The 27664-nt window shown below is 40.8% G+C and overlaps 1 protein-coding gene across 2 annotated transcripts; it reads left to right on the top strand.

The window, feature by feature from the left end:
- Positions 1 to 988: 988 nt before the first annotated feature.
- Positions 989 to 20243, top strand: LOC309716801 (uncharacterized protein). Of its 2 annotated transcripts, XM_082550841.1 has the most exons (25): positions 989 to 1053; positions 1983 to 2046; positions 2228 to 2611; positions 2697 to 2984; positions 3058 to 3357; positions 11467 to 11844; positions 12296 to 12583; positions 12677 to 12976; positions 13312 to 13689; positions 14011 to 14298; positions 14376 to 14669; positions 15384 to 15413; positions 15515 to 15853; positions 15945 to 16241; positions 16337 to 16451; positions 16583 to 16630; positions 17076 to 17102; positions 17247 to 17291; positions 17368 to 17394; positions 17483 to 17527; positions 19047 to 19073; positions 19189 to 19227; positions 19316 to 19378; positions 19481 to 19514; positions 19875 to 20243. In XM_082550841.1, the coding sequence occupies exons 2-25, from the start codon at positions 2004 to 2006 to the stop codon at positions 19896 to 19898; spliced, it is 4101 nt and encodes a 1366-aa protein (XP_082406967.1). In that variant the 5' UTR covers positions 989 to 1053; positions 1983 to 2003; the 3' UTR covers positions 19899 to 20243. The 2 variants fall into 2 exon arrangements, with proteins under 2 accessions (XP_082406967.1, XP_082406968.1); XM_082550842.1 differs by lacking the exons at positions 989 to 1053; positions 1983 to 2046; positions 2228 to 2611; ... (1 more) ...; positions 3058 to 3357; positions 11467 to 11844 and having other exon boundaries at positions 12552 to 12583; positions 12775 to 12976.
- Positions 20244 to 27664: the final 7421 nt, after the last annotated feature.

The raw sequence follows: 27664 nt of genomic DNA, 5'->3' as shown, positions 1-27664 counted from the left end.
TCACCATGATTTCATATTAAATTACCTAGATTTTATAATTCTTTTAATGTGCACATAGAAGGGAGCATAGAGAAAATTAATAAACAACAGTTGGCTGAAACAAGAGACACTGAATGCCTTGGTGAAAATGTCAAAGAATGAATCAAACAGTCTAAGAGAGGAGTGAATGTTAAAATTAGAATCAAATCTTAGAGATTAAAATGCAGATTGTATCAACTATCCCCCCCCCAACAATTTCCAAACTAAGTTAAGCTAAACTAAACAGCTGCTGGCTCCAGTACTATATTTGTCTAACAGTTAGGATAGTATTTAATTTTTTTTTTTGTCTTACTCTGGGCAGTGTTATGACAAGATAACTAACAAATGTAAGGTTCACCCCCACCCCACCACACCCCACCCCACCACAACCACAAACACCAGCACCACCATGCATCTGCACAAAGAAAACAAAACTGACTTCTAAAAATTTATGATCTCTCTCAGTTCCTTCAGTGCAAGCATAAAATTAGCCACTTCCTCCAACAATTATGAGAAGTTCCTCAAGTTACTCAAGAAGTTGGACTGACAAGTTTCACAAAGACAAGTCATACTTATCACCCTGAAGAGTTTAAAAGTGTAACTTATAAATTACTTATAAGTTACACTTATCGCATAAATCACACTTATCACACAAAGGGACATTTTGGGTTCTGGTCATATGTATTTATGAGCAAGAAAATTAAAAGACTTAATGTTTTTCTAACTGCACATTTGCACAATTGATTTTAAAAACCTTTTATCACAAGAAGGTCAGTGAGAAAGAGAACAAAGTGATAGTAACTGTAATTATTCAGTTATGCTTTTTTAAATTAAAATTAAACGCTTTTTAAATTATGTTGTTTTGTTAAGAAAATAACTACAACTTTAATAGTTTATTCAACCTGACACACACCATTAGGTTTTAGAGCTTTTCCCCACTTGTGGGTGGAAAATCATAACCTCCGCCCACACTGGGTGCTTAAAAAGCTGCATTTTTAGTGTTACTTGTATCTTCATGACTATTCATCTGTGTTGGTAAGTAAATCACTATTTTTTTTTCTTTTTGCTGAAGTAATATCAACAGATGTTTTTTTATTAGACAAAATTTGTTCAGAAAAAGAATTGTAGTTTTAAAATGTAGCATTCTCCACTTCTCCATTTTACAAATGGGGGGGGCGGGGGGGGGGGGGGGGATTAATGTTATTTAAAGAAAAATTTTTTCCCGTAGGATTGTTTATATATATAATAATTACCTTTTTTCTGGCATGAAAACCTGTTCTGGTTTAATAGTCTTTCAGTCAGTAAGAAAGTGGGTTGGGTGCTGACTATATCCATAATGCTTTCCAAGTATTACCCTCTTAAAACCTATTAAAACTCTTTTTTGTTTAAGTGACCCTAGAAAACAATGCTGTACCTACTACAGTCTGGAAAACCTCTGTAACAGTACCGTTTATATATTACTCGAAGACACCACTGTACCCCGATGCATACAGTAGTAGGGATGGGACCATAATATAATAGAGATCAATCCCTTAATATTATATTATACTTAATTTTGGTGAAAATCAAGTGATGGTCAAGATCAAGGTAACACCAAACGTAAAAACTAGTAAAGACTTTATAATACATGTAATATCTTATGGATTGTCTTCAAATATAACAAGAAATACTAAGCCTAAGGGGTCATGAGTACGTGTATTGGCTAAGCATTTGATCTTGATCTTCATTGTTAGTGCCCAAGGTCAAAGTTGACCTTGAAAGTTTTTTTTTTCAAGAAACCACATTAAGTAATATATCACATGACAGAACGTGGAGAGAGTAGCACAACACACATTTTATTTTTTCAATATGATACCCTATGACTTCACAAAGACAACGTAACTGACTGATGTCATCATATTGTAATAAAAACATCATAAAATGTCAAGGTTTTAGTAAGTTTTAATTTCATATATTTGTTTCAGGAATGCTATACCATTAATAAGATGTCTGGGTCTGGACCATTTTTCCTGTGCATCTATAGCCTAGGTATGGTCATTTCAATATATATATATATATATATATATATATATATATATATATATATATATATATATATATATATATATATATATATATATATATATATATATATATATATATATATACTCGTGTGTTTTTGTGTGTTTTATATTTCAGTTTCTCTCATTGCGTCATGATTCTCTTGCAGGATATATTTTGTGCAGCTCCAGTGCTTGGCAGGTGAAAATGCCAAGAAATATCAAAGGATTGTTGGGTTCCTGTCTTGTTATCCCTTGCAGTTATGATTACTATCAGTATCCACCTAGAAGACCAGATCGTGTAGTGTGGTATCAGTATGTGAAGAGAGGATATCCAATAGTATATGACAACTGGAACTGGAATGATGTGTTGGACATATTTAAAGGAAGAACACGTGTATATACTTCTTCACACCATCGGACATGTAGTCTGTTGATTGACCCAGTGACCTTGGCTGATCACAGTCAGAAGCTTTATCCCTGGGTGGATCCTGAAAATGTTGGATGGAGAACCTACCCTTTCTATGACACAACTGTAACTGTTGAAGTAGTGGGTAGGTAAATAATTTAAGATTTCACTATAAATTGATCACTATGTTGTTATATGATTATGTAAATCTTCACATTTTATGATTTAAGGCACATCTGATCCACCGGTTATCGAGATCTTTGGGAACACAGTGGTTGGGCAGTCTGTAACAGTGCAATGCAGTGTTTACCACACTTGTCCCACTTATCCCCCAAGTCTGAGGCTCAACATCCCCCTGCGAAACGAACGTCTAACTCATAGCCGTCTATCTAATGGAAGATCCAAAACTATGGTGACAACCACTCTGTTCATAGAGAAAGAATATCAAATTGTGGAGTGCTATGTGGAACACCGTGGTGGTCGCTCTGCATCAGCATCTAAAACCTTAACCTCATATTGTAAGTGGTGAAAGTAAATTGCATTTTATCCTACACCATCTTTGATATTTAACCATTTTTAATTGTATCCCAGGCTCCATTTCAGGGCTGACTGTCAGCTCTGCATCATATGAATTTCTGGAGAGAGATCAAAGTACAGTAACTTGCACTGTTTCATACACATGCTATCGAAATATTCCAACTGTGACATGGAATTATGGTAATATGCCAGCCTCCTCTGATACTAGCAAGTTATCAGGGGGGGCTCAGTGGAGGACTGTCTCCACACTGACATTTACTGCATCAGCTAATGACAATGGAAGATCGCTGATATGTTATGCACGTTTCGCTGGAGGTCAGACACGACGAGCAACCATCATTCTGCGGGTAAAGAGTAAGTACAAATATTTATTAAATTAAATTTATTAAATGTAACAGCTAACCATACACCCAAAACTCTTACAGCATTTATAGGATTGTCCTGCATTTGTTTTCTCTCACAAACTACATCTGCAATAAAAGTGATATTACCTAATCATAGTTTACATATGCTTTTGAAATGTATTTCATAATAATGACAATAATAATAGGCAGATGACCAAGTTTTCTAGTGGTGCGTGCAGTCATTATCAGCAATTAAGCATTTTTTAACCATTCATGAATACTCGAATGCATATCTCAGAAACCCCCAAAAGTTGATTCTGTTCATCTGGACGTAGCCTCTTCAGTGGGAGGAAGGCTTTGTGACTTCTTCAGTGGCTCGTCACACAGAAGAGCTACCTCAAGGACTCCACGGTCTGTCATTTTGTAACGTATTCTTTTACGTTACTCAATGAGAGTAGAATATTCTGAATAGTCTAAGGAGCTTGGAAAGAAAAGCATCTGGACTTCTTTGAGTTGCTTGAAGATGTTTCACCTCTCATCCGAGATGCTTCTTCAGTTCTAAGGTCAAATGGTGGAGAGTCCCAGATTTAAACCCAGTGGGAGTTTCCCCCCAAAGAGGGACAAAGGATTAATTAATTAATTGATTAATTAATTGATTATAAAAATCAGTTGGAAACCCGTCTGGACCAGGGGCTTTTCCACTCTGAAGGGACGTTATTGCATTTTTAATTTCTTCCAGCGTCAGACTTTGTTCCAATTGTTCTTTCCAGTCAGAGTCAATTATAGGAATATTGAGATTGGAAAAAAAAGCGATGAACTTATTTTGAGCTGGTGCTGAATCTCAGGAATATAATTTAGCATAAAACTCTCTAAAATAGTTGTTAATAGCTTGATGATCCTCAGTTGATGAGCCATCTGATAAGATGAGTTGTGAAATAACACGAGATTTCAAAATGAGCTTCTCTGCTTGGGTAGTAGTTAATAGATCAATTTCAGTTTGTAAGGCCACTCTCCTCTTAATCAAATCAGGGGTCGGAGAGCCATATATGAGTCCGTCCAGGGTCTTGATTTCTAAGGATAACTCCTCAATATGCAGAATGAGAGATAAATTGTCCCCGGAGATACGCTTTAAGCGTCTCCCAGAGGGTCGAAGCTGAGATGCCATCCGTCCTATTTACCTGTAGAAAAAAATCTATTTGTTCTGTAATGAACTTCACAAAGTCTGAATCAGCCAGTAAGAGTGGATCCAGCTGCCATCAACAGGGATATTATTATTAATGTAGGCCAGCGCCACTGCAGGTTTCGGGAAACCTCAGGCGTTTCCGGTTGTGTGTGAACTGCAGAGTGGCTGGGTAGAAGAGACCTAACTTGACCTTTGCAGTGTGGACCTTCCTTTTGGACTCTGAGAAGGCTGCACGTCGTTTGTTGAGCTGTTCTGAGCTGTAGTCAGGAAATATGTGGAATCTCGATCCGTTGAATAGGAGCGGGCCCTTCTGTCTGGCGAGGCGTAGGATCAGCTCTCTGGTTTGGAAATGGTGGAGTCTGACAATGAACGGACGTGATCTGTTGTCACCATCTGCTGGTTTAGGAGCCAAACTTCTGTGGGCTCTATCCACCGATGGCGGCCTCTCGAAGTTGTTCTCCCCAAGCACATCAAAGAGTAGTTTGGCGATGAATTCCGTTGGTAGTGGACCCTCTGTATTCTCTGGTATCCCCACAATGCATATATACTGCCGTCTGGTTTAGTTTTCCAAGTACGCCACCTTCTCTCTTAAAGCCTCTTTCTCTTTAACTAGCGAGGATTGGCAGGTCTCCATGCTGCTCAGTCTCTTGTCAACCTCATTCGTTCCTTCTTCCATGTCGGTAATTCGTTGGCCGTACCCACTCAGGATTGAATGCAGAGAAGCAATAGATGCCCGGTTCTCCTCCCGAAATGAGTCGATAGAAGGGACTGCTCTCACAGCTAGAGATTGACGAGGTACAACACAAATGCTACGGCAAGGAGGAGTCAGGACGCCAGGTCAGGGGGGAGATATCATCACCCCCACCCGAGATTGGGTACATAGCCCCAAGTGCGATAGGAGAAGGATCGTTGAGTGCGAGAGGAACTGACCTGAAAGATAGGATCATGGCCAAGCTTGAAACCTGGATCCCCCGTAGCCGGTTACCAAGATTACGTGAAGTACCCTCAGAAGGTCTGCTAGATTATGTTAATGCAGCACTGCGGACAATACCTACAACCACGATTACCGACACTAACAAGCTGATCTACAATATGGCAGCAGTGATCAGTGAGATGCTTGGCTACAAGTTGAACAGCCACAAGGGGCAGTACCCTCCATGGAGAAGGAGGCTAGAGGGCAAGATCAAAGTAGCGACAAAGAAGGTGCATAAGAAATACAGCAAGCTGTCCATACCTGAGGCCTTGGAAACTGCCACCAGAGAGATAGAAGGCAGGAGAATAAACCAGCTGTTCTCCACAGAACCAGCAAAGGTGTACTCTCAGTGGCAAGGGAACAATAATAATAATAAGAGAACAGCACCACCCAGGCTGGAGACCGAGCAACACTGGAAGAGCATATGGGAGAAGGACACAACCCATAACGGCAATGCTCAGTGGCTAGTGGATCTGAGGGCAGACCACAGCGACCTCCCCGAACAGTAACCATCACAGTGGCAGATATCCAAGAAAGGGTCTCCAGTATGAAGAATTGGACAGCACCAGGGCCCGACATGGTTCACGCCTACTGGCTAAAGAAGCTGACTGCACTCCACGAGCGTCTGGCAGCACAAATGAACCAGCTGCTAGTTAACGAGAGACACCCGGAATGGCTAACCGAAGGTCGGACGGTCCTGATCCCCAAGGACCCCAAGAAGGGACCGGTCCCCTCCAACTACCGACCAATAACCTGCCTCAGTACTACATGGAAGCTCCTGTCAGGCATCATATCGGCTAAGATGAACAGGCACATGGGTCAATACATGAGCGGGACACAGAAAGGAATTGGCAAGAATACCAGAGGCGCAAAACACCAGCTACTGGTAGACAGAACAGTCAGCCGAGACTGCAAGACCAGACTGACCAACCTGTGCACTGCCTGGATTGATTACAAGAAGGCCTATGACTCAATGCCCCACAGCTGGATACTGGAATGCCTAGAATTGTACAAGATCAATGGGACCCTAAGAGCCTTCATCAGGAACTCAATGGGGATGTGGCGCACAACACTTGAGGCCAACTCCAAGCCCATAGCACAAGTCACCATCAAGTGCGGGATCTACCAAGGAGATGCTCTGTCCCCACTGCTGTTCTGCATAGGCCTGAACCCCCTCAGTGAGATCATTAACAAGGCTGGCTACGGATACCGACTACGGAACGGAGTAGTTGTCAGCCACCTCCTGTACATGGATGACATCAAGCTGTATGCCAAGAGTGAACGAGACATCGATTCACTGATCCACACTACCAGGCTATACAGCAATGACATTGGAATGTCGTTCGGACTGGAGAAGTGTAGTCAGATGGTAACAAAGAGAGGGAAGGTAGTCAGAACTGAGGGGATTGAACTACCAGAAGGCAACATTGCAGACATAGAGGACAGTTACAAGTACCTGGGGATCCCACAGGCGAATGGGAACCATGAAGAGGCCGCTAGAAAAGCTGCAACCACCAAGTACCTGCAGAGGGTCAGGCAAGTCCTGAGGAGTCAGCTGAATGGTAAGAACAAGATCCGGGCCATCAACACGTATGCCCTGCCCGTGATCAGGTACCCTGCTGGGGTAATAGGCTGGCCAAAGGAGGAGATAGAAGCCACTGACATAAAGACAAGAAAGCTCCTTACCATGCATGGAGGGTTTCATCCCAAGTCCAGCACCCTGAGGCTGTACGCTAAGCGGAAGGAAGGGGGCCGGGGACTGGTGAGTGTCAGCACCACAGTCCAGGATGAGACAACGAACATCCAAGAATACATTGGGAAGATGGCCCCAACTGACCGAGTGCTCAGTGAATACCTCAGGCAGCAGAAACCCAAGAAAGAGGAGGGAGACGAGGAACCATCATGGAAGGACAGGCCCCTGCACGGTATGTACCACCGGCAGATAGAGGAGGTGGCTGATATCCAGAAATCCTACCAGTGGTTGGACAAAGCTGGACTGAAAGACAGCACAGAGGCACTAATCATGGCAGCACAAGAACAAGCTCTGAGCACAAGATCCATAGAGGCTGGGGTCTATCACACCAGGCAAGACCCCAGGTGCAGGCTGTGTAAAGATGCCCCAGAGACAATCCCGCACATAACAGCAGGGTGCAAGATGCTAGCAGGCAAGGCATACATGGAACGCCATAACCAAGTGTACATAGTGTACAGGAACATCTGTGCCGAGTATAACCTGGAAGTCCCGAGGTCAAAATGGGAGATGCCCCCAAGGGTGGTGGAGAATGACCGAGCTAAGATCCTGTGGGACTTCCAGATACAGACGGACAAAATGGTGGTGGCTAACCAACTTGACATAGTGGTGGTAGACAAACAGAAGAAGACGGCCGTAGTGATCGATGTAGCGGTTCCGAATGACAGCAATATCAGGAAGAAGGAACACGAGAAGCTGGAGAAATACCAAGGGCTCAGAGAAGAGCTCGAGAGGATGTGGAGGGTGAAGGTAACGGTGGTCCCCGTGGTAATCGGAGCACTAGGTGCGGTGACTCCCAAGCTAGGCGAGTGGCTCCAGCAGATCCCGGGAACAACATCGGAAATCTCTGTCCAGAAGAGCGCAGTCCTGGGAACAGCTAAGATACTGCGCAGGACCCTCAAGCTCCCAGGCCTCTGGTAGAGGACCCGAGCTTGAAGGATAAACCGCCCGCAGGGGCGTGCTGGGTGTTATATGTATATTACTTCACGTCATTATGCGGGCCGCAAGTAGAGATGACATGGGCCACGAGATTGAGACACAGGCATTAGAGCCTCTAAATGCTTGCTTTGTTTTGGTTTCCTCTGGTGTTGAATTACCAAAAATAGAGAGGGTGCAGGCTAATATATGAAACAGGAAAAGACCTCCGTGTAATCCATTTATTTCAACAAAGTAACTGTATTCTGATTACCACCTTTGTAAACGGTAACTGTAACGGAATACAGTTACTCATATTTTGTATTTTAACCCTTTAAAGTGGAGCGGGCACGCTCTGTTTTGCGTAACTATTTTTAAATCCCTGTAGAACCGGAACCACGTAAGCTAGCGCAATAATTTTTTTTTGCATAGGAAACCGGAGGAGTTGTACTTACATCTTATGCCCTCAGCTTGTCCTAGGTCACAGTTTCTTTCCACATAGCTTTGCAAAAATTGCATAAAAAGCACTTGCTGCAACAAAAACATGATATTCCAGAAACACGCTTTGCCGATCCGATCAGCTGTTCGTAACACTTCCTACATTGAAATAGACGTCAACGCGAACTATCGCATGTCCGCCATTACCTGCCCGAAACCGGAAGTGATGATTTTTGCGGGAAATGTAGTTTTTTACTTGCAGGCCTTTTAAAAGTCATGTTTGACTTTATGCTTTTCTGGTCTTAAAGGGTTAAATATATAACGCTGGTACATGTATTCCGTTACTCCCCAACACTGCTCATGGTCATTGATTAATGGTCTTTGACCAATGAGCTTTGATCAGTGGTTGTGGATCAATGGTCAGGGGAATTTACATATTAATGATCAAGGAACTGACCTCCCAGCAGATTGTTCATGCAGTGGTGCTAGTTTCAGTCATTATGCAAATGTTATGTTTATAAGATTGGGGAAACCTGCAGTCATCTGAGACTGAAGAAGTCACTTGGATGAGTGACAAAACGTTTCTCCCACTAAAGATGCTATGTCCAGGTAAACAGAATCAACTTTAGGGGATTTACTTACCTGGATGATTGAGCATGCATCAAGACATATTACAGAAATACAATGACTGACAGAGGACTTGGATCTATTATGATACTAGACCTGATGCAGAGACTGAATTGTAAGATTTTCAGGGTTAGAGGGAGTAATGTGCAAGTCCTGGCAATGTCAGCAGAAGTCCACTGTCATCTCTACAGTCTTAAGAGTGTTCAGCTCCAGATTGAGCTGACTGCACCAGAGTACCAGCCGCTCAACTTCTTGCCGGTATGCAGACTCATCACCATCTTGAATGAGGCCAATGACAGTGGTGTCATCTGCAAACTTTAGGAGTTTGACAGCCGAGTTCTTGGAGGTGCAGTCGTTAGTGTTGAGGGAGAACAGTAGTGGTGAGAGGACACATCCTTGAGTGGCACCAATACTGAGGGACCGGGTTTCAGAGGTGATCTCCCCCAGCCTCACTTGTTGCTTTCTGTCTGTCAGGAAGCTGGTGATCCACTGACAGGTAGCTGGTGACACGCTGAGCTGGGAGAGTTTGGAGGAAAGAAGTTCAGGCACAATGGTGTTAAAAGCCGAACTAAAGTCCACAAACAGGACCCTGGCATAAGTTCCCGGGCGGTCAAGGTGTTGCAGGATGTAATGCAGCCCCATGTTCACTGCATCATCCACCGACCTGTTTGCCCGGTAGGCAAACTGCAGAGGGTCCAGCTGGTGGCCTGTAATGTCTTTCAGATGGGCTAACACCAGTCGTTCGAAGGATTTCATGACCACAGACGTCAAGGCGACAGGTCTGTAGTCATTCAGTCCTGTGATGGTGGGTTTCTTGGGAACAGGGATGATGGTGGAGCGTTTGAAGCAGGAGGGAACTTCACACAGCTCCAGAGATCTGTTGAAGATGCGAGTAAAGATGGGAGCCAGCTGTTCAGCACAGGTTTTGAGGCAGGAGGGTGAGACGCCGTCTGGTCCGGGGGCTTTCCTGGGCTTCTGTTTCTGGAATAGTCGGCTCACATCCTGAGTGTGTATTCTGAGTTTCAGGGAGGAGGAAAGGGGGGTGAGAGGTGTGGTGGAGGTCGTTGAGTCTGGATTGGAGAGGGTGGTGGTGGTCGTTGAGTCTGGATTGGGGAGGGTGGGGGTGGTCGTTGAGTCTTGATTGGGGAGGGGCAGGGTGAAGGGGGGAGAGGTGGAAGGTGTGTTGGGGGTCAATGTCTGAAGCAATGTCCCTGGGGAGGGGAGGGTGGGGCGTGGGAGTCTGTCCGTCACAAACCTGCAATAGAAAGTGTTTAACTCGTTGGCCAGGTCTTTGTTTGCTTCAATAGTGGGTGGGGGGCGTCTGTAGCTGGTGATTTCCTGCAGGCCCCTCCACACTGACGCAGGGTCGTTGGCTGAGAGCCGTTCTTCCAGCTTCTGGGAGTAGATGCTTTTAGCTGCTTTGATCTCCTTGGTCAGTGTGTTCCTGGCTTGCTTGTACAGGACCCTGTCACCACTTCTGTAGGCATCCTCCTTGGCCTTACGAAGATGTTGGAGTTTAGGAGTGAACCATGCTTTATTGTTGTTGTATGTGCAAAAGGTCTTTGTTGGCACACACACGTCTTCACAGAAACTGATGTATGATGTCACAGTGTCCGTGAGCTCATCTAGGTTCTCAGATGCAGCTTCAAAAACAGTCCAATCAGTGGAGTCAAAACAGTCCTGCAGTTCCTGCTTTGCTGCGTTAGTCCACTTCTTCACAGTTTTGACTACAGGCTTGGCACGTTTGAGTTTTTGCCTATAAACTGGAATAAGATGGACCATGCAGTGATCAGAATGTCCCAAAGCTGCCCGGGGCACAGAGCGATAGGCATCTTTTAGAGTGGTGTAGCAGTGATCCAGTATGATGTTGTCCCTGGTGGGGCAGTCTATATGCTGTCTGTTATTATTCCTCAAAGTTGCAAAGAGATGTTTTGTCTCAAGTTCATTTCATTTCAAACAGAGTGTGAGCCCTTTTTAAGTGTTAGGCAGAAAAGGCTGAGGGTATTGTTGTTGCTCCACCATTGAGGGCACTTGAGTTTGAGAATGCAATAACTCAAGAATTAAGTCATCTGGTTTAAGTTCACAGGACAACTTTTGGAAAATCATCTGGGGTTTTCAAATTTATACCATACCTGCAACATCTAGGAGGCAGGGGGTAGCACTGGTGGCTGCCAATATTTATTTATTTTTTGTTAAGATCAAAAGTGCTTCAAAAGCTTCTTCTCTTTTGCAGGAAACATACTGAATCTGGGTTGGTCCTTCACTGCTCCAGCCACCATAACTGGGTTAAAAGGGTCATGTCTCACCATTCCATGCAAATTCTCCTACAAAAACTCTCAGCCTAAAGACCTTCAAGTTATATGGTACTTGTATCAGAGGAACGAATACCCAGCTGTATACAACCAAGAAGGGACAGTTATTAGAAAGTTTAATGGTCGAACAAGCTTGACTGGATCAGTAACTGAGAAGAACTGCAGTCTTAAGATTGAAAGGTTGGAGATGTCAGACAACCATAACCAACTTTATCCATGGATAGATAAGAACACAATTACTTCCTACCACACCAAAGGTCACTCATTTTATGATGGATCTACTGAACTTATTGTTTCAGGTAAGCATTCATTAATTTCTTCAATTCAACTTTAATTCCATTGCTATACATCCAAGTTACTACAGAAAGAAACCCTTACCACGACAAACTGAGTCCTCTCTGATTTATTTTTTATTTATTATTTATCTGTATTTTAGTTTTGTGCATGTATAATTTGCAATGATTTGCCTCAGCATATAAATTGTAGTTAGAATCTTTAGCTTTTTCCTGGCACAGTGTTGTCTAAACCCAATAAATGTATTTCAATAACACTTAAAACTACAATACTTATATCAAACCATTAAGAGAGACACATAAACTAATGTGAAGAAATATTTATTTTCAGCTATCTGTATTTTTTTCTTCCCTATCACTTTTAACTAAGTTTGTTTAATTGCAGTTATTACTTCCTGCAAATGACTCAAAAGTTGCTGTGTTGCTGTAGCTCTCAATTTTTGCTTTGAATTAACAGAACATGCACCAGAACCACAGTTGAGCATTATTGGTATCCTCAGAGTGGGAGAGCAGGGCACTGTGTCCTGCAGTGTGCAGCATACATGTTTCTCTGCTCCCCCAACCTTAACCCTAAAGGGTTTACCTGGAATTGATCAGAACATGGACACTCTGGTATCTGAAGGGATTTGGGAAAGTAAAATAGTTCAAACTTGGACAGTAGAAGAAGAGCACCAGAGTGTAAGTTGTGCTGTTAACTACCCTGCGGGTCAGAGTGCCGAAAGGTCGATTCCACTGAATGCTGAATGTGAGTACCATGTAATATATTCAATGTGCAATATATTTCATGTACTGAATTTAATGTGACATGAAAATGTAACATTTTCCATTTATATCTCAGGCTCCATTTCGCCATTGAATATAAGCTCTACATCAGATGAATTTCTTGAAGGGTATGATAGCAAAGTAACATGCACTGCCTTATACACATGTCACAAGAATACACCAACTCTCACATGGAACTATGGCAGTGTGGCAGCATCCACTAATACAGAAAAGGTACCGGGGGAGACTCAGTGGAAGACCATCTCCATACTGTCATTTAAATCTTCACCCAGCGACAACGGGAGATCTGTTACCTGCTTTGCAAAATTCAAGGGGGGGCAAACACAAGAAGTGAGCATCAGGCTGCGGGTAAAGAGTAAGTGCAAATAGTAATTATCTTCATTTAAAAGCTCAGACAGACAGACAAAAAGTTATTAGAGTAGATATATACCAGAAAAAAATGAATGTTGTTAGTGTGGTAGGAATGACCGTCATTCGGCAATGTGATTGCAAAGTCTTTATTTACAATGTGCTTTTAAGCAGCTTTTCAGTTCCCCATAACTTTACAGCTTATTCATCTTGCTGCTTCTGCTACCTCTTCTCTTTCTTCTCTGGCCATGGCAGCTACGTCCATGTCTGTTTTGTCTGTTAAGATTTATTTTTAAGATTAAATAGTTCTTCAAAAGTTTTTTTTTTCTAATTTTTTTGCAGGAAACATACTCAATCGGGGTTGGTCCTTCACTGCTCCAAGCACCATAACTGGGTTGAAGGGATCGTGTCTCATCATTCCATGTAAATTCTCCTACAAAAACTCACAGCCTAATGACCTTCAAGTGATGTGGTACTTGTACCAAATCAATGGATTTCCAGCTGTATTCAACCAAGGAGGGAATGTTATTAGTAAGTTTGATGGTCGAACTAGTTTAATTGGATCAGTGGTGGAGCAGAACTGTAGTCTTAAGATTGAAAGGCTGGAGATGTCCCACAACCATGACCGACTTTATCCATGGATAGATAAGAACGCAATTACTTCCTACCACACCGTAGGTCACTCATTTTATGATGGATCTACTGAACTTATTGTTTCAGGTAAGTGTCATTGAACTCCCATTTACAGTCACTTCAACTTAAATCCAAAAAATGATTACAGAAAGCTTGAGTCAGGACTTCACTTGTCACTACATTCAGTCATTTAAAATTTACTTTGTTGGTTTGTTGCTTTTCTATAAAAAACAAACAAACTAACAAATGCGCAGTAAAATATTCAGTATAACAGAGTAACCAATGCATTTAATTCCCACAAACTGGCTGTTAAACAAATACTACAATTATGTAAACATTCATATTTCTGGAACATAGAACTCAGAAGTTACTGTATCACTATAGCTCTTGAATATTTCTTATTCACAGAACATGCACCAGAACCAGAGCTAAATATTATTGGTACTCCCAGAGTGGGAGAGCAGGGCACTGTGTCCTGCAGTGTGCGCCACGCATGTATTTTTGCTCCCCCAACCGTAACCCTAAATGGTATACCTGGAAAAGACCGGATCACGGACACACTGGTATCTGATGGGATTTGGGAAAGGAGAGTAGAACAAGTTTGGGAAGTAAAGGAAGAGCACCAGAGTGTGGCTTGTACTGTTAGCTACTCTGGGGGTCAGAAAGCCACCAAGGAAATTCCACTCAATGTTGAATGTAAGTTTAATGGGAGGGTTTACTTGAATTAAACAACAATTGCTATCATTAAGCTTCACTCTAACTTTCTTGCTCAGGTCCATTTCAGGAAATCACTATGAATGAACCACCAGGGGAGTTAACAGAGGGCATGGCGAAGAATGTCACTTGTTCTGTGATCTTTAAGTGCAGGAAAAACACACCAAGTGTCATCTGGAACTACAACAACATGCAAAGTTCATTAAACACCAAACAGACTCCCAACAATACATACACTATAGTGTCAAATCTAACTTTTATTCCCTCCCTAAGTGATGATGGTAAACTTTTGACTTGCACTGCTCAGTTTATTAGTGGGGAGTTCTCAACATCTGCAACTCTTACTGTAAAACGTGAGTTCCTACATGTCGCCCTCCTGATTGTTTGATACTTTACAAAATATACCTATTAGCTTTCTGTTGGAAAACTGATTTTGTTAGATTGGTAAAAAAATAAATAAATAAATAAATAAAGCCAGCCGCCAATTAGCTCAGGTTAGCACATACACAAGCAGAAGAGGAAGCCATTAGCTTGACTAGAATTAAAGCTAGCGTGTTTGATTTGGGCATTATATATGAACATATAGCTGAGTCATAAGCTGGAAGTCACTGAGAAGGGAAAAGAGGGAGAAATACAAAACTTTTAGATAATGTATCCAGAAAGACATTTTACATGTGCATTAAAGTGCCAGACCTGTAATAGATGGGCAACTTGTCCAGGGTGTACCCCACTTTTCACCCTATGAGCGTAAATTGGATCAGCAGAAGAAAATTGAAGGATTGCTAGATGGATGAAAAGTGCCACAAAACATTTGTAAAGAGAAAACTAGAAAGAAAAGTATAAAACCTGCCTCCATCTAGATTTAAAAGATTGTCTCCATTATTGCCCAGGGACCAACAATTTTTATAACACTTTATAAGTCTTATAACTGTTTCTATAAATCTGAACCAATAGGCTTATGGCTTACACCTTACATATGAGACCTACTTTCATCTAACTTTCCAAAAACACAAAAATACTCCTCTAGATGTTGAATTGTTATTAATTGGTTGTTATCATTTTCCCAGAATATGAGAGAGATCCATTTGAAAATTACAGTAAGTGCACTTGTCAGCACTCTCAAACTCTTTTTGTTTTCATCATGTCACATCTCAAGAGGATTAATTTAAACCAGCATCTAACATTTTTCCCATTACAGCAACCTCTGCTTTGCCTGCCGACGTCCCTTTAAGATTTAGTGCCTTGACGCGCTCCTGTGTGGTGATTCCCTGCAGTTTCCAGTACAAAGAGGATGAACCGATGACCCGTGGCATCTGGTCCAAAAAAAGCGGAGACATTGTATTCCATAATGGCCAAAGCTATGTAATTGACCATTTTAAGGGCCGAACCAAAATGTTAGGAAATCTAAATGAGGGAAACTGCTCACTGGAGATTGATGACATCAAGCCCTTTGACAACGGACCCTTCTGTTTCTATGCAGAGAAAGGACATGAGACACATACATTCAACAACAGCTGTGTATTTATTATCATGAAAGGTTTGGAGTCCCACTGTAGATCACTGAAATGTGACAAACACATTGCTTTCTAAGTATCAAGTATAATCTTCTTTGTGTTTGTCATGCTCAGCTTCTCCAGAAAAACCAGTGATGACCCCCGTTCCAAAAGAAGTTGATGCTGGTTCAACTATAACTGTTTCGTGTTCTGTTACACACACATGTTCATCACATCCTCCGGTGTTCTCATGGAGTGTCTCTCACCTCACCATTGAGGTCTCAGAGATCATGATGTCACGAGGCACCTGGCAGACAACTTCCACAATCACTTTTATTGTTACTGAAGGAGATGGAGTCAGAAACCTCACCTGTAACGCTATCTTTTGGCGTAACAGGGAACAAGCCCACACAGTCAGCTTAAATGTGAAGGGTTAGCAGACACACTTTATCTCTACTCTATATGTTATCGAAGTATTTCTTCTGTTGAATTGTGTTTATTAACCTCAAATGTATCTACATCACCAGGATCACTGATGTACCAGTTTAAATGTTCTGCTCCAATGGCCTTTCCAGTCTCATTTGTGGCTCTCATCATAATCACCTTAGCTGCAGTGTTTGCAGTGTTCATCTGGAGGAAAAGGTTGAGGAAATATAACATTAATTTATATCATATCATATTTCTGATAGTGATTGCAGCTGTCTGTGTAACGATGTTACAATGTGTTGACTCTGAAGCTGAAAATGTTTTTTTTCTCCTCCAACCAAATATAGGAAACACACAGATGAATCACTGAAACCACCACCTCGACCAGAAAAAAGGCAAGTTATTTTAACATAAAAAGTGAATAATAATGACATAATTCAGTCATGAGTCAAGACCTCTCATCACAACTGAATACAGGAGTTCGTACTTTAAAGATGTTCTAAAATGATTCAAAAGAATCTAAAAGCATCCAGAGCCTGCTTCAACAACATATCCATATTAATTAAATATAAATAAGTTTTATCAGTCATATCATATCTGACACAGAAAAATGAAGTTGAGATGGTCAAATGAGCTTTATGAGCAACATGATAAAAAAAAAAGTTGATGGTTGCAATGGTTGTTTTATACACCTGATGTCTATAAATGTGATGTTTGAGCTAATATTTGTAAAAGCATGTGTGAAAAATGTCGCTAATTTGTTAATAACTGTTAATTTTTTTCTTTTTTAACGTCTCCACCAAAACAACCCTGTAAATATTTCTCCCTGTAATTTCACAGAAGATCACTTTGGGATAGATTATCCAGGTAACCATTTTGAAGGATTCCTTCTTGACTGTTCTCTTCATTGTATCATGTAATGAAATAAAGTGACTCATGTGATTTATTGTGTATAGACTGTGCCTTGCATTTTAAAAAAACTGACTCCTAATTGTCTCACAAAATATTTAGGAGATACACAGATGACAGAGACAGACCACCAAGGCCAGAAAAAAGGTATATCACCAGTGTTCTGCAAACTGAAGAAATACAGTAAAACAAACCAACTAACAATGCTTTGCTTTCAAAATAGGAGGTCCATTTGGAGTCGATTTTCACGGTAAGGAAAACAAAAAAAGAAAGCCACCATTTGTAACCCTGATATGAATGCTTAACTGGAAATATCCTGTTGATTGTACTCTTAATAGAAAAGAAGAGGATCGCATGGCATGGCAACATGAGAGGAAGCCCAGGTACTGTTGGATTTTGATTGTACAATTTTTTACTGTTAAAGTTGTTTCTCCTTCTTTTTCTTAAGTAAAACTGCAGAAATGTCTTAAAGACCTATATGGCCTCTAGCCACCTGCATTGAAATTCATATAAAACTGAGGTTATTGAACACGGCCCTAAACTATTTAGAAATATTGTATCTAATCATTGTGGGGAAACTTGTGGGGATAGGTTAATTGGATAATCCAAATTGTCACTAGGTGTGAATGTGCGAGTGAATGTGAGTATGAATGGTTGTCTGTCCCTATGTGTTAGCCCTGCGACAGACTGGCGACCTGTCCAGGGTGTACCCTGCCTCTCGCCCTATGACAGCTGGGATAGGCTCCAGCGCCCCCCGCGACCCTGAAAAGGATAAGCGGAAGCGAATGGATGGATGGATGGATGGATGGATGGATGTATCTAATCAGATGCTTAATCTGGATGGCACTACGTTGACATTCAGTAACACTGTGAGGAATCTTGGAGTTGTTTTGACCAGGTTTGACCTTTGACCTTTCAATGTGCATATTAAAAAATTTGTAGGATTGCTTTATTGTATTTACCTAATATCTCTTAAATTAGAAACATTCTGTCTCAGATGCTGAAAAACTAGTTCATACATATTTTACTTTTAGGATGGACTACTGTAATTCATTGCAATTGGGCTCCCTGAAAAGCCTTCACTTGATCCAAAATGTTGCAGCAAGAGTACTGACAGAGACTAGAAAGAGAGGGCATATTTCTCCCCTTTTGGCCTCTCTTCATCACCTCCCTGTTAATTCCAGAATTAAACTTAAACTCCTTCTCATGACATACACGGTCTTGAAGAATTAGGCCCCATCTTATCTGAAAAACTCATAGTACCGTATAAGCTCTCAGACTGTGGGCTTACTTGTGGTACCTAGTATATTTTAAAGTAGAATGAGAGGCAGAGTCTTCAGCTTTCAGGCTCCTCTTATGTGGAATCAGCTCCCAGTTTGGATTAAGAAGACACTCTTCCTACTTTTAAGATTAGTCTTAAAAGTTTCCATTTTAATAAAGCATATTGTTAGAGTGGGATTAGATGACCCTGAATCCTTCCCTAATTAAGCTGCAATAGACCAATAGGACTTCTTTTTCGTTGACCTTTTTTCACTCACTTTATGTTTATATGCCACACTATATTTAATTATTAGCTATTATTAATATCTGGCTCTCTTCCACAATGTGTCTTTTATCCTGTTTTCCTCCCCGCACCCCCAACCTGTTGCAGCAGATGGCTTCCCCTCCCTGAGCCTAGTTCGGCCAGCTGTTTCTTCCTGTTAAAAGAGAGTTTTTCTTTTTCCTGTTGCCAAGTGCTTGCTCTATTGCACAGGAACAGTGCCTAGAAGCAACTGTTCCTGTGATTTTGCACTGTTTAAATAATAACTGAATTGAAGTGACTTGAACTGAATTGAAATCTTTCCTTTGTCTTGTCTTCTTCTTCTTATTATTATTATTATTATTATTGTTTTCATTCTATAGGCAGTCATTTTGGAGCCGATTTTCAAGGTAGTATTTGTAGTCTTCTTGTTTGTTTTTATATAATTTTTAAATTTCCCTATATAAAAGAAATATACATACACACATTAAGTAATATTTAAAAAAATGTTTATACATTCTGCAGACGCCAAGACTGCACTGCGAACATCAGTGTTGCCTATACGTAAGTATTCATAGCAGTACGACAACTGCCATAATGTCATAGTAAAAACAGTCATAAACTAACATGTTATTTTCTTTAACCCCCATAGTAAACACAGCAGCAATGTAACCTGTGGAGCTGTGTCCAAACCACGCTGTCCATCCCCAAAGGAGTGAGTTTTATTCATGCAATTTTTTCTTTAAATGACATACCAATGTGTTTTATTTCTTTATGTTTGAACAACCTGCTTCCATTTCTATGTTGTTTGATACAGTAACAGGAGACGACCATCCCCTTTCAACCCTGAGGTTAGTGGTGTCGCAGTGAATGACAAAATCCAAATCAACCAAACTTAAGACTTTTTTCATTAAATAACATTACAACATCCAAACTGATCGCAGATTATTACTTAATCTATTAAAAATGTTATACTTTCTCTAAAGTAATTTATTTTGTTATGCTTGATAACAATGCCAAGGTTAGTGTAAGGAACTTGAATTATTTATATGGATGAACTTTTTTTGAAACAAATCCCTGCTACGTAGACTTTGATTTATTTAAAGTTAATTTAGTTTGTTTTGTTGTGTTTGGAAAAAAACAAAAAAGCTAATTATTTAAGAATCATTTTAGATTAAAACTGAATAAATTTTTACTCAAAATTCTTGCAGAATCAACTGTACGGCAACCTTTGACTTCTTCAAAGACATCCCACAGACATCTTAATCTTTCAGGCTCATGTCTCCCAAGTCTCCTGTTTCAAAGGTTATCATCTAGCTGAACAGCCATTATCAACTGCAAAGACGCCTGTGGTGGCTTCTGTTATGAATGCATGCTAATGCAAACTGTACTGTTGATGTCGATGCATGATATGTGGGGGAAAGTTCTTAATGATACTGCAAGATCTAATGTTGTTATAGTTTAACTTTCACTTGGCTTTCTTTAAATTTCATTTAACTTGGTCAATTACAAAATGATCTAGTAACTTGCTTTGCTTAATCTTCTCACATGATAAACAGCAATAAACATGTTTTTTCTGACGTTGCCTCAGTTATTTGTACTGTTTAGTATTTTATTTTCAAAATTGCTCAGTTTCCAACTACTGTCTCACAGTCGCTGTGAAAAAGAAAAACCGAGAGTTCACATTTTAAGGCAGGCAAGAATAACAAACGCATTTTCATTCATTGTACGTCGCTCTGTTTGATCCCAAATAGTCTAGGCTACTAAAAGTATTGCATAGTAATCTATCTTTGGGTAAAAATACATTCTGAAAAAAATACATTTAATAAAACATATATTTACAAAGCATGATTCACAATTAGACATAAATGTTTTATGAGAGGTGTGTTATAATTCAAAGATGCTCTACAAAAGCACAAATACATGTGTATTTGTTGGAGGGAAACTTTCCTTTTTATGATATACTGTATGATCTTTGGTACTTTAAAAACTTATGACAACTACTACTAGACCTGGGTATTTTGAAATAAGCTTTGACGTGAAAGAATTCTGAATAGAAGTACCAGTACCAAATCATTTTTAGCAACAAACTAAATCAGTCTGACAAAAAGCTCATCTGTCAGCGTTTCACTAAAGAAACTGACAAGTAACTATTCATACAGTTATATTTAACATTCTTGAAGCAAATGATTTATCAGTACTAAGTTATTCTGTGCAGGGTTGTGACAAAAAACAGACTCGTCTTCTGGGATCAGATTTCATCATTCGTGAAAGTGCCTACAAAATTAGAACATATCAAATCTTCAGAAAATTGTACATCACGGAAAGTGGCCCATTTTTTTTATATAAAATCCATCTGGATGAAGATTGGTGACATCCATCTGGATGTAAATCCATTTGTTAGAACAGCCTTATAATTTTGTTCATGGGTGAATCAAGATGGCGCCGGTGTGTGTGGCTGCTCGTCTGTCACTGCCAAGTTTGTTCCTGTTTATATTATTTCTAACTTTTGTCATCCACGAAACAAAGTCTCTGCTAAAGTATGATCGCCAGACACTACTGGACCTCCAACCTGTGGTCCAAAATATTGTGTCGTTTAGAGCTGGTGGCAGCAACCCCTGCCCCCAGTTGTATCGGCAATCCCGGGTTACCTGTACCGGGTTCCTAGGCTACCTTCTCGGCGAAGGCGTTATCGTTGCCGGGGTAAATGAAGCGGTCGGCTGGTGAAGCTAAAGGTTTAACTAAGGAATTGTTCTGCTGTTTTCCGACCAGCACATGGATTATTTCCAAGATTGTTTGTATCTCGGGATTTCCTAGATCCTGTTGATGCCTGTTTGGTGCCAGTGGTCGGCTTTGATGATGCTCCTTGGCCTCGCTGCCCATGCCCTCCCAGGCTAAACCTCCGCCGTCAACATCATCGAAACCTGAGATTGCTGCGTCGGGTTTCTCGAGTTACTGAAACCGGTGCTCCAGCTCCAGCTCCTGCCAGGATTGCCCTGGTGAACGCCAGATCACTTTTAAACAAAACTTTTATTCTTTGGGACTTCGTCAGTTCCCGTGATCTGATTTTCTGTGACGTGGCTGAGTTTGGTGAGTCCAGTGCTCTATCTGAACTTTTACCAATGGATTGTGCTATTTTAATTCGCCACGGACGTCAGGCAGAGGTGCAGGCACAGCGACTGTTTACAAAAAGGATCACAAATGTAAGCAGTGTTTTCTACAGCCTTCGTTCTCCAGCTTCGAACTTACCTTGTTTTAGGTGAGTCGCTCAAACACGGTTTTCTGCACTGTCATCTATCGTCCCCCGAAATACAATAACAACTTCATAAATGAGATTATGCCCAACTTTAATAGTGTTCTTATTGTTGGAGATTTTAATATGCATGTATGTTGTCCTGATAAGCCACTGGTAAATGACTTTTTTAAGCCTTATTGACTCTTTTAGCCTGGTACAGTCCGTGCCTGGCCCTACACATGAGCATGGACACACACTGGATCTTGTTCTGTCATATGGTCTGCCTGTCACTAACTAGATTTGTGACTGTGCACTCTCAGATCATATGCCTGTGTTATTCAACATTGGTTTTACACATACTGCAGTTAAATCTCGCGCTGCTGCTCGGCGCTGTCGGGTTGTTAACCCCTCCACTGCCGCGCCTTTTTCTGCTGCTTTTAATCAGCTCTGTGGCCCTTCTGACTTTGTTTCCTCTGACACAGAAGAGCTTAATTCCTGGATTTATCTCTCTGCACTGGCTGCCTGTGTCTTTTAAAGATAATTCTCATGTTTGTTTTTAAATGCTTTCACAATCTTGCCCGCCTTACCTCTCTGAACTTCTTCATCTCCGCACACCCTGTCGGTCTCTAAGGTCAGCTGACCAGCTGCTCCTGGAGGTACCGAGATCCAGGAGGAAGCTCAGAGGGGACAGGGCCTTTTCTATCGTGTGTCCTAAATTATGGAATAATTTGCCCTTGCACATTAGAGAGGCCCCTTCACTGTCCACCTTTAAATCGCGTCTTAAAACCCACTTTTATTCTTTGGCTTTAAACCTCAGTGAAACTTAGTTTCTCTTGTAATGAAATTATTAATTTAATTAATTATTTTACTTTTTCTTTTATTTATATCTTATGTACTTTTATTATATAGTTCCTATGTACAGCACTTTGTGTCAGCTGTGGTTGTTTTTAAGGGCTTTATAAATAAAGGATGATGATGATGATGACTACTTTTCTAACAATAAAAAGGCCACTACACTAGCCATTAAAATTGTACTTTGTATACAATATCTACACGCATTTGAATACAATATTTTATGTCATCTATTTTAGACACTAAGAATCTTTAAATCTGAACCTTTGTTTTAAAAGCTTTTGTTTTTTATGAATTCTAATCAGTTGTGAATTAAACAAATATCGATTGTCGATTTTCTTAGTTTCTTATGCGCATGATGCATTTATGCTGCCCCCGCTCAAACACTAACTGTTGTACAACTGGGTACAAATGTATTTGCATCAAAAGCAGGGCTGAACTGGTAATTTGACATTATGGTCATTTTCCCTGTGGGCTGGTGCAATTTTGGGCTGATGGGCCAGCTTGAAGGGATGCTGTGCAACAGACAGACCAGCATTGACAGCACCCCATTTGTTCAATCAAATCTCTTAATGTGATATATATATATATACACATATATATATATATATATATATATATATATATATATATATATATATATATATATATATATACATATACATATACACACACACACACACACACACACACACACACACACACACACACACACATATATATATATATATATATATATATATATATATGTATGTGTGTGTGTGTGTGTGTGTGTGTATATATATATATATGTGTATATATATATGTGTGTGTGTGTGTGTGTATGTGTATAACTCTCTTCACATTAACTCTGTAATTGCCTTCACATTTGCTCATGGCTTATTCCTACTATTTGTTGCCATTTTCAGGTTGTAACTCTGTAAATAAAAGAAAACAAAAAAATACATATTTTAGCGTTTCATCTGAAAGAGAGCTTGTTACAAGCATTATGCTATAATGAGTTTATCAAACATTATTCAGGCCAAATGTATTTCTGTTACATATTTTGAATGTACAATTACTTTCATATGTACATTTTCTAGTCTGCAGCTCTGTATTTTGTATGTTCCATCTTATTTTGTTGTTTCCCTCGTCTCGTCTCGTCTTGTCTTTTATTTAGTTTCTGTCGCCCCGTATTCCCATCCTATTGTCTTAGTTCCCTAATAACCTCCTGAGAACAGAGAGAACGTTTTATGATTTCCTACCTCTTTGAAGCTAAAAGAGCCCATACAAAAACATAAGATATCAATTGAAAGCCCAGAACGTCCTTTATTTGCCACATTAGGACTTAGTAAGGTACCTCAAATAAGTCCAAATATTATAGACAAAAAAACAAATGTCCATTACAGAGAACAAACGTACAGGGTGGTTCTCAGGAGGATACATCATCTTTTCATTTGTATGCTGTCTTTTTACTTAATTGTTTCCTGTCTTATTTCCACTGTCTCTTTCTCATGTTTCACTTTTTGTGTCTCCTTGTGAAGTCAGTCTTGTCTGTTTACTCAGTTGTCTGTCTTAAGTTAGCGTGTTTGGTCTTTGTGTCCTGCTACTTCCTGTTTTTTTGGGGGGGGGTTTTGTTTTTTTTCTTGGTGAGCTCATGCCCCTTGTGTGTTGTCAAACTTTCCAGTGTTTTCTTCAACGTAGGTTTCAGTTCCCATTTTGTGTTTTTTTCCCCCCTTTATTATACTATCTTTGCAATCAGTCTCAATAAAAAGGCCTGTTTGCCGTTAAGCTCAATTCTTGTTTGTCGTGTTTTCCTGGATCTTCACTCACTGAATCTGCACATCTTGCAGACTTTTGACAGAAGTGGATAATTAAATTTTCATATTTCACACATACTGCAACTTGTGGGGACCAAATGAAAGTCCAGAGTTTGTGGATGTTGCAGATTCACCACCACATTTGAACCTGTGCAACTAACCAAAGGAAAGGAAGATTGCCACAGGTCACCTGATAGGATGCAGGCTTTCTGCAAACAGTCACAGTCTGACTTGAACAGCAGTTGCTTTTAGAGAGATTGTCAAACATTTCTAAAGTAATTGCTGTCAACTGATAAAGAAAGACAGATTGCTAATATCTTGCCATCAGTCTGAATGAGTGTTTGAGCACCACTCAACCCAAGTTGCTGCCATTTGGTTGTATTGTGGTTTTATTCCTATAGTAGTGATCACCTAATGAAGCTTTCTGAAGCACTTAAGGGTTTGTTACTCAAAGATTTTCAATACAGTGATCTTTGGTGCCATCTGCTTGCCAAAAGTATGAAGATCAGATTGAGCCTACAAGTTGAAATGAACTACTTCATTATGATTAACCACTCTACAGAGCTGAGTTGAGTGACTTCTTTACACTTGTAAACATAGATTTAAAAAAAAAACCCATATGAAATAATGTAAAAAACACAATCTTATATTAGGTTGGGCATATGCTTGTACTGTGAGCTCCTGCCTCTACAAGCTTTTGTAATTAACCAATGGACAGATACATTCATATATAATATACTATAGCTTATATGTATACTGGATTTCTTATGGTGGCAGCACGGTGGCACGGTGGTTAGCACTGTTGCCGCACAGCAAAAAGGTCCTGAGTTCAATTCCACCATCAGGCCGGGGTCTTTCTGTGTGGAGTTTGCATGTTTTCCCCGTGTTTGCGTGGGTTCCTTCCAGGTACTCTGGCTTCCTCCCACCGTCCAAAGACATGCAGCTTGTGGGGATAGGTTAATTGGCTAATCCAAATTGCCACTGAGTGTGAATGGTTGTCTGTCCCTGTCTGTTAGCCCTGCGACAGACTGGCGACCTGTCCAGGGTGTACCCCGCCTCTCGCCCTATGACAGCTGGGATAGGCTCCAGCGCCCCCCGCAAAAAGGATAAGCGGATGGATGGATTTCTTATGTATGTTGTTCACCTGGGAGAATAATTGCTTGTGAACGAGTAAAAGAAAAATACAACACATATAAAATTCAAATTCAAAATTTTATTTGTCAGCTACACAATCATACACGGAACAACTTGCAGTTAAATGCTTATTGCTGTGCAATTCCCGGCCACTGAAAGTAAAAGAATAAATAAAAAAATAAAAAATCAAGTATAAATGCTCTGGATGGTGCATGAATAGAGGTTCTTAAGCACCTTCAGAAGTAAATGGAAGTCTCTAAGTCTTTTGAGGAAGAAGAGACACCAGAGTGTTTATGTCACGGGACCATGACAGATCCTGTGTGATATGAAGACCCAGGTATCTGAAATTGTCTACTCACTCCATTAGCACACCACTGACGATGCGCTATTTTATTTTATTAAATGCATTTCATTAAAATGCATATTACACACTGTTATGTGGGCCACATTGGTGCACTATTGCTCGTAATTTCGCACCTGCTGTGTGATAAAGTCCACAATCAGCTCCTTGGTTTAGGAGGAGGTTATTCTCCTGGCACCAGTTCTGCAGGTTCCTGATCTCCTCCAGGTAGGCCTTTTCAATGTTATCAGAGATCAGGCCCACCCTCACAGTGTCATCAGCAAACTTGAAATGGAGGCATGACATGGCTAACCAGTCGTAGGTGTACAATGAGTACAGCAAGGGCCTTAAAACACAGTACCGTGCCACTCCAGTGCTGAGTGAGATAGCAGGAGAGACATGATTTCACACCCTCACTGATTGAGGTCTGTCTTTGAGAAAGTTGAGGATCCACTGACACAGTGATGAGCTGAGTCCTAGATCCTTCCACTTGGTGAAACGATTTAAGGGGATTACTGTGTTGAATGCAGAACTGTAGTCCACAAATAGCATCCTAACATAGTTTCCCCTGCCAGAGACCAAATGGCTCAGCGTCATGTGTAGCAGGTGTGTTATGGCATCGTCTGTAGAGTGATTAAGCTGGTATGCGAACTGTAGTGGATCAATGGCGTCAGTGCTACTGGGCACTACTCATTGAGACTGAGTAGACTGGGGTCACCCAGCACTTGAACTCTTCACCCTCCTGCCCTTTGAGAGGCGCTACAGGAGCCTCCTGATTAAGAACAACAGGTACAGCTTCTTCCCTACAGCTGTCAGACTCCTGAACTCTGCCTTCTGACATCTGACCCACATTAAACTCATGGACTGAACATACACACACCCACAACCAACTGAACTGAACACACACAATGGACAAAAACAAACAAATGGATAACTGTACCCTCATACACACAATAACAACATGGACTGAACCACCACTCACAACCACTAGTACTTTATATAGCCTCTGTAGGAGTTATCCACATATTCCACTTATCTTAACTGCACTACTGTAAATGCTGCATATCTAACATTTCTGGAGTCGTCACAGTACACTAGGGCCAGTTGGGTTCGACCACTAGAGTAGTAATGAGTGTAGCATGTAATCAAGGCTGGACTGGGACAAAAAATCGGCCCGGGCATTTTGACTAGAGACCGGCCCACCAGGATAAAGATTGAAAATGTGACGTCATTCAGGGGTAAAACCGTAAAGGATTCTGGGAACTTGTGGCAAGAGGTACTAGCACACGCAGGCTTTCAATTGAACTCAGTTACACAGCGATAAAAAGAAACCCACAAAATGGCAAGAAGCTGTTGTATTATTAACTGCAATAGCCGGTCGCATGACAGCCACGGGAAGCCGACGGGTAAAGAGATCGTTTTTTTTTTTATCGGATTACGTCGTTGAAGAGAAATTTTTTAAGCCATGTTTCCGAAGTAAGAGCCGACAGATGGTCTGGATATACCAAATATAATGTCTCAGAACACTCCAGCTCACATGTTAGTCTGCTCCAAGCATTCCCACAAAGGTCAGTCTGTTGTAGTTAATGCGTCATTTTTCTTAACATAATTGGTGATATGGGTTACAAGCAAGTCTGGCGC

The sequence above is a fragment of the Aulonocara stuartgranti genome (assembly GCF_965226115.1).
Source record: "Aulonocara stuartgranti genome assembly, chromosome: 11".
Lineage (NCBI taxonomy): Eukaryota > Metazoa > Chordata > Actinopteri > Cichliformes > Cichlidae > Aulonocara > Aulonocara stuartgranti.
The sequence above is the reverse complement of the archived record's forward strand: the minus strand, read 5'-3'. Positions and strand labels throughout refer to the sequence as shown.

Bases quoted from the DNA above. Each gene is read 5' to 3' on its own strand.
- LOC309716801 (XM_082550841.1), top strand. From the start codon at position 2,004: ATGTCTGGGTCTGGACCATTTTTCCTGTGCATCTATAGCCTAG. The intron at 12,584-12,676 runs GTGAGTACCATG...TTTATATCTCAG, and splicing joins GATTCCACTGAATGCTGAAT to GCTCCATTTCGCCATTGAAT. The intron at 15,414-15,514 runs GTAAGTGCACTT...TTCCCATTACAG, and splicing joins AGATCCATTTGAAAATTACA to CAACCTCTGCTTTGCCTGCC.